The sequence below is a fragment of the Sander lucioperca genome, chromosome 22, assembly GCF_008315115.2.
Source record: "Sander lucioperca isolate FBNREF2018 chromosome 22, SLUC_FBN_1.2, whole genome shotgun sequence".
Taxonomy (NCBI): domain Eukaryota; kingdom Metazoa; phylum Chordata; class Actinopteri; order Perciformes; family Percidae; genus Sander; species Sander lucioperca.
Genome location: NC_050194.1, coordinates 25339689 through 25351720, shown reverse-complemented (window position 1 = coordinate 25351720; position 12032 = coordinate 25339689). Strand labels below are relative to the sequence as shown.

General features: G+C 41.0%; 1 protein-coding gene and 1 long non-coding RNA gene across 4 annotated transcripts in view; both read right to left on the bottom strand.

Annotated features, from left to right (window-relative positions):
• Positions 1-12032, bottom strand: part of rnf213b (ring finger protein 213b) — a 54717-nt gene that overhangs the window by 11918 nt on the left and 30767 nt on the right. For all 3 annotated transcript variants that reach the window (XM_031315574.2, XM_035997798.1, XM_035997799.1), the window contains exons 42-54: positions 11513-11658; positions 10911-11010; positions 9494-9605; positions 9141-9339; positions 6867-7057; positions 6028-6150; positions 4222-4323; positions 3891-4133; positions 3002-3086; positions 2882-2916; positions 2693-2790; positions 2439-2589; positions 549-714 (exon numbers count right to left, since the gene is read on the bottom strand). In XM_031315574.2, the coding sequence (XP_031171434.2) occupies positions 549-714; positions 2439-2589; positions 2693-2790; positions 2882-2916; positions 3002-3086; positions 3891-4133; positions 4222-4323; positions 6028-6150; positions 6867-7057; positions 9141-9339; positions 9494-9605; positions 10911-11010; positions 11513-11658 (1751 nt within the window). The remainder of the gene's footprint in view (positions 1-548; positions 715-2438; positions 2590-2692; positions 2791-2881; positions 2917-3001; positions 3087-3890; positions 4134-4221; positions 4324-6027; positions 6151-6866; positions 7058-9140; positions 9340-9493; positions 9606-10910; positions 11011-11512; positions 11659-12032) is intronic.
• On the bottom strand, positions 5004-5668 carry LOC116061394. The gene is made up of 2 exons (XR_004107711.2): positions 5327-5668; positions 5004-5290 (listed from the first exon to the last, which is right to left on the bottom strand). It is a non-coding gene; the product is annotated as an uncharacterized LOC116061394 (long non-coding RNA).

Genomic DNA, 12032 nt, shown 5'->3' with positions numbered 1-12032 from the left:
GTCCCCGAAGGGAAATTAGTTTTGGACTCTGTCCGTTCCACAGCTTTACAAAGACAACACAAAATACAGAAAATAAGCATCTCCCAACACATACTCATATGCAACACAAACCATGCTATCATATACATTAGACAGGTACCTATGTAGTAAGCACATTAACTACTTTCATTGGCATTTTTGAAATGAACAACCCCGTCGGCTGCATTCTCTTCAATAAGTGTAGCACAGCAGAGTTATGCATGTTTTTGATTTGATTTGATTAATTTATTTTACCATATTTATAAGAAAAAAAAGCGTGTGGAGACATGAAGTAAAAAAGACAAAGGAAAACCCAGGAAAAACGTCAAAGGGGTTTGGCATGTTGGCTTCCCTAGAATAATTCAACAATAGGTAGCAGTAAATGAAATTTAAAAAAAGAGCATATAGTCTATGTAAAAGGGACAGAAGAAAAGAACAATGTATTGAGGAGAGAAAATAAAGAGTGAAGAAAGAGAGAAGAAAGTCAAAATAAATCAACAAAAACATGCTGAAAATGGTTGGAAAGTCACCTGGAGTGAATTGTGTGCAGGTGTTGAGGATCAGATGAACTGTCACTGCTGTGTTGTCCATGTTCTGATCCAGCGTCCGCCCCAACACACGCATGTCTGTTTCCAGGTGGTTCCACAGGAAGTTGTAAACATCACGGGGCCCGGGGTGTATCATGTCACTGACTCCCTACAACAACATCACCACGCGAGTGTTATGCTGCGTTCCAGACACAATTTGTAGCCCGTAAGTTACGACTTCAAGTCATGACTCACGACTTGGTAGCGTTCCAGGCAAAGTCACGACAAACCCTTCTAGCTAGCGTTAGCGTTAGCTAGCAGCTACCTAACGTTGACGTTAGCTAGCGCTAGCTGATACTAGCGATTTCTAGTCGCCGACATATTTTGGGCTTCATTTAATAAACATAACCTGTAGTAGTACACAGTCGTATGTGTATTGTTTTGATTACAATGTGTGGAATTACTTTACGTTGCCTATTTATGTCTATTTCTCACAGTTAATCACCGGCGTCTGTACTGCATCAACAGGGGTCGCCATTGTTGTTTATGTGCGTGTGACGTCAAAAACTGTAACTGGGAGAACAACGATCTGGTACAAGTTCACGGGTAGTAAGTTACGGGTTTGACTGCCGTTCCAGGGTACTTTCACGGGCAGAAGGTTATGAAAACACGAGTTACGGGTTGCCTGGAATGCAGCATTATTACATGATTCAATACCACTGATGTGTAAAATCTGGTGCAAATGTTACGATGTCATGTAATGTCATGTAATGTCACGATTGTGGGATTCTGTTGTAGTTTTTCCTGTTTTATTTTGTAGTCGCTCTCTCTCGCTCCCATGTTATGTTGTGTTTTACTTCCTGTCTTCTGCTTTCCCGCCTTTCTAATTGTCTGCCCCGCCCTGATGCGTTTCACCCTCGTTACCTTGTGTATTTAGTCTCTGTGCTGGCTTGGTCTCTTGTCAGTTCATCGTCTGCCCTCCCTGTCATCCCCTGCGTCGCTTCTTCCTGGTAGTTTTGTCCCCTTTCGTTTTTGACTTCTGGGTTTTTCTAGTGGTTTTTGGATTTTGGTTTATCTTCATTTGTGCCTGCCTGCCTTCCTCAGGACACCTCATGTTGTAAGTCTTTTGTTTAATAAAATTCCTCTACTCTGCATTTTTGGGTCCAAGCCTTGCATTCTTGACAAATGTAGCTTTATGCCGACCGTACACCAAACGACTTCCAGCGATTCCTCAATCATTTGGTGTAAGGTCATAAAACTCAGTCCCAGTCATTCTTTTTCCTGTGTGGACGATCAGTCAAAATCAAATGTGTCTCAAGTTACCAGCTAACGCTAGCAGTAGCTAGCTAGCTAGCTAGCTTGGTTAAACGGATCTAGTTGTAGTCTTTCAATGTGTGACCCTGCAAGATCACCCAGTCTTTACATATTGTGACAGTCTTTAAAAGGTGCTGTAGGTAGGATTGTGAAGATCCAGGACTTAGCCAAAAAATTTGAACATCAACAACTTCTCAGTCCCTCTCCCCTTTCTGCTAAAGCCCAAAACGGTCCCCTAAGCCCCTCCCCCCACAAGGGAGAATTAATGTGTGTGCATGAGCAGTGATTGACACGCAGTTAGACAGCCCCCCTGGCCCTGATTGGTGCATCTGAACAGGGAGCGGTGGATTTTTGCAAATCCCACTACAGGCTGTAGGTGGAGCCAAAGGAGCCGGATTCTTTTTCTTAATGACCTGCTTCATGTAGTTCTACTGGAACATAGGGTCAGTTTCAGCAAATATGACAGAAAGTTAGTTTTACTGTTCTACTGCTACTACCTTTACCGTGAGATGGTGTCAGACTTTACTTTTTTCAAAGTCTGTTTAAAGTCTTCTAGTGTATGGTGGGCATTAGTCTCACTCTGTTATTTCTCAAAGCGCCTTGGAGCATGGCGAGGTGTGTGAGCAGCCGCAGGATGCAGGACTGAGCAGAAGTCAGCTGTCTCTCCGGGGCTTCAGACCTCTGGCCAGCCTCTCCTAATACGTGTCCCGTCCGAGTTTGATCTCTGACACTTTATACACACACACAGGGAGGAACACCAATTCAATTAAACACAAACATTTGACTGAATACACCGTCAGAAAGCTTGTTGACTGAAGAGATTTACAGTATACCTTTGATTTGCACTAAATCCCTCTACTGGTTTGTAGTTCATCCCACCAATTAGGGCTCCACATGTGTGACATTTTGCTACAACCACCGGTCTCCCACACTATGGGACAATACAGAAGCATGTGTTATTTATTGAACCTTTGTTGAACTTTAAAAGTGTTTGCCAAGAGGGACACAAAAACCTCTCATACCTCTGTCACAACGCATGGATGTCCGTTGGCACAAGCTGCAAATGATTTAAAAAAACAAACATTATATATGCACTGATGATCAAAAAAATAACCTAAACCTTTATAAAGTCAAATACTTACAGTACAGCTGTGCTCTCCTGTCTTTATTCAACCACTGCAGGACTTCACTTGTGTGATCATCGGGCATTGTTGGCAGAAAGGAGTTCTTGGAGGAAAAGTAAGTTGAGTTAATGTGCTACATTCATGGCAAATTGATTGGAGTATGAGTAAGGTGTATTATATTCAGGTATTTTATTAAATGTATGAAGTGTTGGATTTCTTTAGGATAGATTTTGTCAAATCTATTCTTCTTGTTTTTTTAAAGGATTCAGACAACAGCTCCCCAATGTTTACCTCCGCCAAAGGAATTATGTAAACAGGATTATATTGTCTGTCTGTTTTTTTGCCTGTTTACTGATTGACAAACACAGACGATGTGTGATTGCTGTATGTTAGTCCCGTACGAATCAGCACCTTGGTGATTTGGGGTCGGATTGCTAGGGTGACCAGACGTCCCAAAAAATTCGGGACAGTCACGAAATCCAAGCAGAATCCCGAATCCTGCCCTAATTGTCCCGAAAATTAGAGCAAAGTCTCAAGAGCAAGCTCTCGAGTAGTTATAGTCTGATAGAACATTAAAAACTGTTCATGGTGATTGAGTCGTCCTGCAGCCAGCTCCCATCCGCTGCTCATTGGCTGCAACAGTACGTAGGCCCTATGTAGGCGGCTAGGCGTGGATTTTGATAACACGCATTGCTATTTTTCATTCATTCATTGTTGAAATGGAGGCTTAGGCATGTGTCCCGGGACCCGATGAACACGTAGCTAAAAATTTCTAAATCACATGAGGTCTCCTGGTAATACTAGTCCTGTGCGAATAGGGCTTAAGTAGTTCTAACCCAGAGTAAACTGACTTTATGTGTGAAATCGGTGGAGTACCCCTTTAAGTAAGAGATAGGCGGTGTCTTACTGTAACATTCTCAGGCTGGGTGGCGATCTGATAAAGAGGAACCAGTAGAGGATTTCCACTGAGGATCACAGAGTCCAGATGGACCAGCAGCTCCAGGAGGGTTCGTCTCTGAGCCGAAAGATCCTCGCTGATGCGCAGAAAAGAGCCCGCTCCACCGATCTGATTGGACAGAAGAGCAGCGCAGAACTCCCTGAACTCCTTTGGCTTGACGTTTTTCAGGACCTCTTCCAGTCTCGCCAACTCCTGTAAGTGTTTACATAGAACCACGTGTTAAAAAGAGAAAGGAAATGAACAAGAGGCACACTTTACGTCGGACAGGATGTGTGCTGACCTGTGGGGAGGGAAGCGTGTTGAAGTCGGGGGTTTTGTAGCGGCAGGTGACCTGTCTGAACAAAGCCAGCGCCAGCAGACTGATCTGAGAGCCCTTCAGCTTCTGCAGAGGGAATGAAACAACACACACGTGAAAGAGGAATACAGAAAAGCCTGACGTTGACTGAAATGTTTGCTTTGGCAAAGAAATATGAACAGGTTTCTGAAAACGTAATGATCATGTTAGAGGTTTTTAACCACCCTTTTTACTCCTACCAGTTACTGTTTAAGATGGAAGTACCACTGAAATGGCTATTTTTGGCGTTCCAGGGAAAGGTATACAAATGACAAGTAGACTAAAAGATGTTTGCCTTTGCAACTCTTCTTGCGCGGAGAAGGATTTTGTTAGAGTGGAAATCGGAAAACATTCACCCAAAGCCTCAGCTTGGATGAACGACCTGATGCTATTTCTAAAGTTAGAAAAGATTAAATATCCCAGTAGAGGGTCGATCCACAAATTCCATAAGAGATGGGATGCTTTGGTGTCTTTTTTTGAAAGGCTCAAGACTCTTCCCGAAAATTAAGAAGGAACTGCATCCTCCATAACTAAGCCTGCTCCATTGTTTGAGCTCTCAGCACACTGGAGTATAATGAAAAGAGCTGATGGCAAATTAGCCTATATACTTGTACATCCAGACATCCTTTATCCGTACCTCCTAAATATGTATTTTTATTTTTTTATATATACATTTTTCATATTGTTACTTTATTTTTTTTTATTTTTTTGTAGCACCTACTTGGTACAATACCCTGTATATATGTTGGAAATAAGTACTTTTTTACTTTTTTTTTTTTTTTTCTGTATAACTATTATTTGCATAGGCAGTATGTGAGGGTGGGGGGAGCAAAACAAAATGTCTGTTGCCAAATGTCTGTAAGTAACTGCTGTTCTTTTTTGCAAATCAAAAGATTTATAAAAAAAAAACAAAGATGGGAAGTACCCGATGGATAACATATTGGAACACTTTACTTTGACCTTATTTAGCATTTCTAAGCAGCATACAAAGATTTAATAAATGGTTTATAACAAACTATAATTTAGCTGTAAGCATGCATTTGGCAACAACCTTAAATCCTCCTTCTTACAACTATATTAAAGGGTGTTAAAAACAAGACATTTTAATGTTTATACAGTGCTTAGAAATGCTAAATGAAGGGAGTTAAAATAAAGTGGCCTTTCTGACATCTAGTGGTCATTAGGTGACATGGCAGCTTCTACCGAAAACACGAAGCAAGGATCACTGATTCACCTTTTCTCTTCTAAACTACATTCCCATTTTCATCAGCCTTCCTATCTGCTCTGGAGACACCAGAGCAGGCTTATTAGTAGTTATTACTCATGAACACTGCTCTGGGCTGTTGATTTGTGTCTATCCTACCGTCTACTTTATTCCCTTATAATGCTCATATTTAATGCTGTCTTTTTTTAAACTTTATCTTTGCACTGCTATAGTTTTTATATTACTATGTCTACATTATTCTCTTATATTGTCCATATTTAACGCTGGTCTCGAGACTTTATCCTTGCACTATTGGACTTATTTGCACTACCACCATGACACCCACTATCATAGAGCACCTTACCATGCATACTGAATCACAGGGTCAGTCCCTGCCCTGTCACTGCAAGCCTCTCATGCTTCTACATCCCTTAGAATATTCATGTGGATTTGTTATTTTATCATCCTGTTTCTTTCTGTCTGTCTGTCTGTCTGTGAATTTAACATTTTCATTGTTCATTATATATCCGCTCTGGAGTCTCTCTGACCTTTATTTCTGTCACGCAGGCGTCAGATCTGTTTTCAAGCAGAACGCGGACCACGGCGTCTCTCACAGCTCGGTAAGGTGTCCCACAGCAGAGGAACTGGTCCATGTTAGTTGGAATCGTCCTCTTTGAGAGAAAAAAAAAAAGATTTTAGTGTTCCCTGCTAAATATTTCAATTCAACTTTGAGTTGAGTTTCAGACACAGGTCCAAATCAGTATAAAAACATGTAAAACAGAACAACACAGACAAGACAAAAAGTTACATAAATAGAATAATGCAATAGCTCAGTCAGAAGGGAGTTGGGTTGGGAACCGACTGGTTGCTAGTTCAAGTCCCCATACGGACCAAAGTATGATGGTGGACTGGTAGCTGGAGAGGTGCCAGTTCACCTCCTAGGCACTGCCAAGGTGCTCTTGAGCAAGGCACCAAACCCCCAACTGCTCGGGGCGCCTTTCCATGGGCAGCTCCCTCACTCTGACATCTCTCCATTAGTGCATGTAGAGGTACTGAGCATGTGTATGTAATTCAGGCCTGTGTGTAATGTGTATAATACTAACAGAGTGAAAACATTGTAATTTCCCTTGCGGGATTAATAAAGTATACATTATTATTAAAACGCATACAGACATTTGCTCCAAGTGTACCTTGTGTCATTCTGTGTGGGGTCAGTTAAAGCCATTACAATTACATTTTTTGAATAAATTAAGCGACACATAAATTTGTACGTAACATTTCTCAGCACAGAATGAAAGGTGGGAACATTACTAGTCAAAAATACATGACTCGCAAAAAAGAAAAAAACTTTCTTGTTTCAGTTTTTTTTCTGTAAGATATTTTGTACCTGAAGTCGAAGGAGATCTGCGGGGAAGAGCCATCTCCAGGCCGGGTTGTTCATCAGGGACAGTATGTGGTCCGTACCGGAGAGTCTGTGGAGGGCTCGGAGCAGGTAAACCCTGTACCAGTCATTACCACAGTACTCACACACCGCCCTCACCTGCTGCAGGTACCGAACCTCCGCCTCTTCATGTCCGCCTGCGTGTCATGAAGAAAAACATAAAAAGATGACACGGTCCTTTAGTTCCCTTATTCATGAAACTATAGTACATCTGATGACATTTTATATATTCATTTTATTGTATATCAAATATCTATGCAACAATCTAAATTATTAAATTGGGGTGATTTAGAGCATTGTTTCTCAAATGGGGATATGTGTGAGATTTTTTGCAAAATGTTTTTCAGTTCCAAGGCTGTAGTTACTTCTACTGTCTTTTTTTTCTCCAAGTTTGTCGCTTTTTTTGAAGTTTTTCTCGCAGTTTTTGAAGTTTGTCACCTTTTTTGAAGGTTTTGTCGTTTTGTTTGGACCTATTTTTGCCTTTCTTCCTTACTTTTTTCTATTGTCTTTTTTTCGTCTCTTTTTTCTGATTTTTTTTTTTCAAAATTTGTGTCTCTTTTTTCAAAGTTCTTTTCTGCTTTTTTCAAAGTTTTTGTCAAGTTTTTCGAAGTTTGTTACTTTTGTCACCCTAGTGTTGCCTTCCTTTTTTATTGCTTTTTTGAAGTTTGAGTCTCTTTTTTCAAAGTTTTTGTTACTATTTCCGACCTATTCTTGCCTTCCTTTCTACCGTCTTTTTCCAAGTTTTTTGTCTCCTTTTCTCATCATCATTTAAATGTTTTCCAGGTCCAAGGCTGTTGTTTAGTAAATCTATCGCTGACATCGCTGTATTGTTCCTTTTTTATATAGACTTTTTTTCTACCAAAAATGATTTGCGCTGGTTAGGGGGTACATGGCTTAAAAAAACTGTTCAAAGGTGGAACATTATTGAAAAAAGCTGGAGAACCAGTGATTTAGAGTAATAATCTCGAAGATTTTGTACGTCTGTTGAATGTCTGATGAATGTCTGATGAAAGCTTTTGCATTTGCAGTATTACTATAGTACTATAGTATTATGAACATGACATTCCTTCTAATGCCATCTAATTCCTTTTCGATCACCCAGCAGTGGTAGGCAGAGCTAACACAACAGACTCACTCTTCAACGTGTGTGTGTGTGTGTGTGTGTGTGTGTGTGTGTGTGTGTGTGTGACGCAGCATGATGTTTGGATCTCTAGGAAATGAGATCCAAAAAACACACTCGCAATTACCGCTTATCGCCATAAGTGCCGGCAAAGTGAAACAAAAACAGAGATCTTGGAGATTGTAATTTTAACCCTTGTGTTGTCTTCCTGTCGACCAACAAGCACCTTTTTGTTTTTCTGGGTCAAAATTTAAAATTAAAACTTTTTGGTCAACGTTTTGGTCGTCTTTTTCGACACTTCTGTCACTTCCCTCCCCCCGATGTTTTTTGGCAGTTTTTTCAGCATTTTTTTTACTTTTATCCAAGTTTTTTTTTGGCACGTCTTCTGATGTTTTTGACAATTTTTTCAACATTCTTTTATCATTTTTTTTTTTTTCAAATGCCATAAAATTGAATACAACACCCAAATCCAATGAAAGTAGTGAACTGATAATTTACTTTACTAGTTATATGGAACCATCCACGTTGTTTTTTGGTAACACTTTAATTGAAGGTATCTACATAAGAGTGACATGACACTGTCATGACACATGACACATTTGTGTAGACAAAGTGCAACTGTACAGCGGCTGAGTTATATGCACGATTTCTTTTTTTTTTACGAGAGTTATCCCTTTGTGGGGATGGTTTTCTTCGGCACAGGTCCGTGTCATTGCTTAATTTCACGCAGACCTGAAGTTAATTGTTGATTCATTGACATTAGTGTGTTTTCACTGACAGTGGACACACACACACACACACACACACACACACACACACACACACACACACACACACACACACAACCCCTAACCCTATGAACACATGTCATTACAAAAACTGAATGACACTTACTAAAAGAAGTGTTATGTCATAAATGTTTATGACTTGTTTACAATGTTTATGACACATTCATGACAGTGTCATGTTAATCTTATGTAGATACCTTCAAGTAAAGTGTAACCCAAATTTGTGATATAGGAACTTTTTGAAAATGGGTCATATTTGCCCCGAGGACAACAGGAGGGTTAAGTTAAACCTAGTTCAGCTGCATTACACACCTTGGACTTCGTTGAGCAGACCGGCTGCAGTGCTCAGACATATTCTCAGCCTGGCTATGTTGAGCAGGAACTCGGCTGGGTCTTGTTGTCGGTCTGGAGTCTGTTTCCTGGCGATCCGGCTCAGGAATCCAATGTCAGCTTGTCGTTGCTGTTCTCTGCTCCGTTCCACTTCCCTCGCTTCTGAGCACAACAGAGAGTCCTGAGAATTTTTTTTAAAAAAAGAACAAAATACAGCATCAATAACAAGTGATGGCATTTGATTATGTTAAAATAAATGTTTTGCAGAAAATCCATGGTTGAAAAAAAGAATCATCACTCTGAAGATAAAGTGTAGTGTAGTTTGTGTCTTCTACCTGGAAGCAGTTGACAAACAGCAGGTAGAGTTCAGTACGGTCTTCTCTGTTCAGAAGATTCTCCTGCAGATTACTCAGGTAGGTCTGAATGTGAGTCTTCACCTGCTCAAAACTGAGAGATACAACACCATTTATACACACGTCGTTCCTAGAAAAGTGTTCCTGTAATTATTAGGGATGCACCGAATCCAGGATTCGGCCAAATATTGCGCTTTTTGATTAGAATTTTTTCCACCGAACCAAACCCTACGCTTGCCCTACGCTGGTCGACGTAATGACGCCGCCGTTGATTACGGGAAGGTGTTTACGTAGGTGGAGCGTTCAATGCAGTAGGCTTCAATTTGCAATGCCAATTTGTCCCGTGGTGGCGAGGACCCTACACAATACACATCACCACTGTTACAACATCTGGTATGAAACATCCGAAAGAATACGAGTTGTGCATGAAGGAATCTACAGACAGCAGCCAAAATGCAGCAACTTCAGGTATGGCAAAGGAAGGACAGTCACAGCTAAAAACTGGTGTTAACCAGACAGTGCCTCTCCCGGGCTGTCAGCTGTTCTCTCTACAGTGGGAGCGGAGAAGCGGCTGCTGCTTGTTAACTAACGTTAGCTTTCTCATTTCAGCCACCCAACATGCTTTCATCATACACTGGATAGCGAAAATTTGCCAAACAAAATTGTCACTCATCTGGCGATAGCGATGTGCTTTCCTACGATGTGAAAAGAGCGTGTGAATTCAACATGAAGTTGTTACATTTAACTATTTTAGAGGCTGTGGACGTTGTTTACTTCATTCATATGTTTACTGTGTTAATGGACAGAGGATGAGAGTAGGATTCGGTATTCGGTTTCGGCAGAATTTTAACCAGTGGATTCGGTATTGGGCTGAACCCCAAAAATCTGGATTTGGTGCATCCCTAGTAATTTATTTGAGTATTTCTATTTTGGAAAACGTTTTTACTCCGCTGCTGTTCAGTAGAAAATGCTGTTCTTTTAAGAGACTGAATCATGAAAGATTGCTGTATTACAGTCCAATATCTAAAAAAAAAAGTCAGCGTTCCTCTAACAGCCTTGTTACAGCTTCATGACAGAATAACTTTTTGACATTATCTGTTTTTAAAATGTACCAAACCTGTAGAGAAGCATGTTGTCCTTCGACTGAGCTGAGACTATGAAAATCCACAAAATTGAAAATATTCTATTATATTTTCATTTCATTTATTTTTTTTTTTATCTCCAATTTTTGTCGTTTGTTTTAGAATGAATGCATCACTATGTAGCAAGTGCTTGTTTCGTCACTGTCAGTTTCACTAGTTTTGGAAAGTATACTGTACTTTTTCTTATTTTCCTAATGGGGTGTTTTACGTTTTTAAAAGAACGTTTGACAAACCGTTAGAGTACTTCCTCCCCTCACCTGTCCTGCAGCAGCAGCTTCGGCAGCACAGATCGCACCACCGGACTGTTATCCACACACTCCAGGAAAGGAGTGAGCTCTCTGGTCCGGTACACGTCTCCTGCATCACACAAAAAAGTAAACAAAAAGGATGAATGCCTCATTAACACATCATCAACTATCTAGTTCAGTTCTGAACTAGATAGTTCTGTTTTCTAAACAGTTATCAGGACGTAGACAGCAGGGCGTCTGCTTGTCAGAGCATCGGCACAAGACTGGATTTACAACATTAACAGTCCGTGGTTAGGAAAGACTAGTATTGCCCCTGCAGGGATACAGTAGTGCACAGAATCTCCATGGTTACCACACATTGATGGCCTGTCTGTTCACATGAGGAGAGTAGTAGACCCCGCGGAGCCACGCGACTGTGCAGGCCAAGTGTCCCTCCCCGTCTGAAAAGCCCTTTTTGCTTCTGCTTGCTCCTTCTCCAACTCATCCTTTTTTTTGTTCTTTGATGGAATCGGATCGATTTGTATATGATTGTGTATTAATTCTTTTTTCTTTTAAAGTATGTTGAGTGTTCAAGAAGAATAAAAATACATAAATAAATAAATAACGCTCACCGTTAGCAGACACGAGTAAGGAGAAGAGCAGCTCCACCACTCCGTCTCCGGGCGTCTGTCCCTCTGACAGACAGAACCTGGACACCACCTCCAGGAAGAAGGAGTTACAGCAGTCCCGGATCGCTGCTTGCTGCTGAAGTGCTAACCTGAACCATGGGAAGGAAAGTTACTGAGAGCTGAAAGATTTAGTGGACAACTGTATCCGATAGCCAGGCACCTTGGTTCTTTAAAAAAATATATATATATTCTTAATTGTCATATACACATAAAGGGTCCTATCTTGCACCCGGCGCAGCGTGGCGCAAAGCCTGATGCAAGTGTCTTTGCTAGTTTAAGACCGACGCAGTTGTCAGTTTCCCGTCCAGCGCTCGCGTCGTTATAATAGCAAATGCACCTGCGCCCATCTGTGCGCCCATGGGCGTGCTGGTCTTACAGGGAGGTGTGTTCAGGTACATTCTGGTCTTACAGGGAGGTGTGTTCAGGTGCATTCTTGGCGTATTGCTATCCTGAGGCAGCGGGA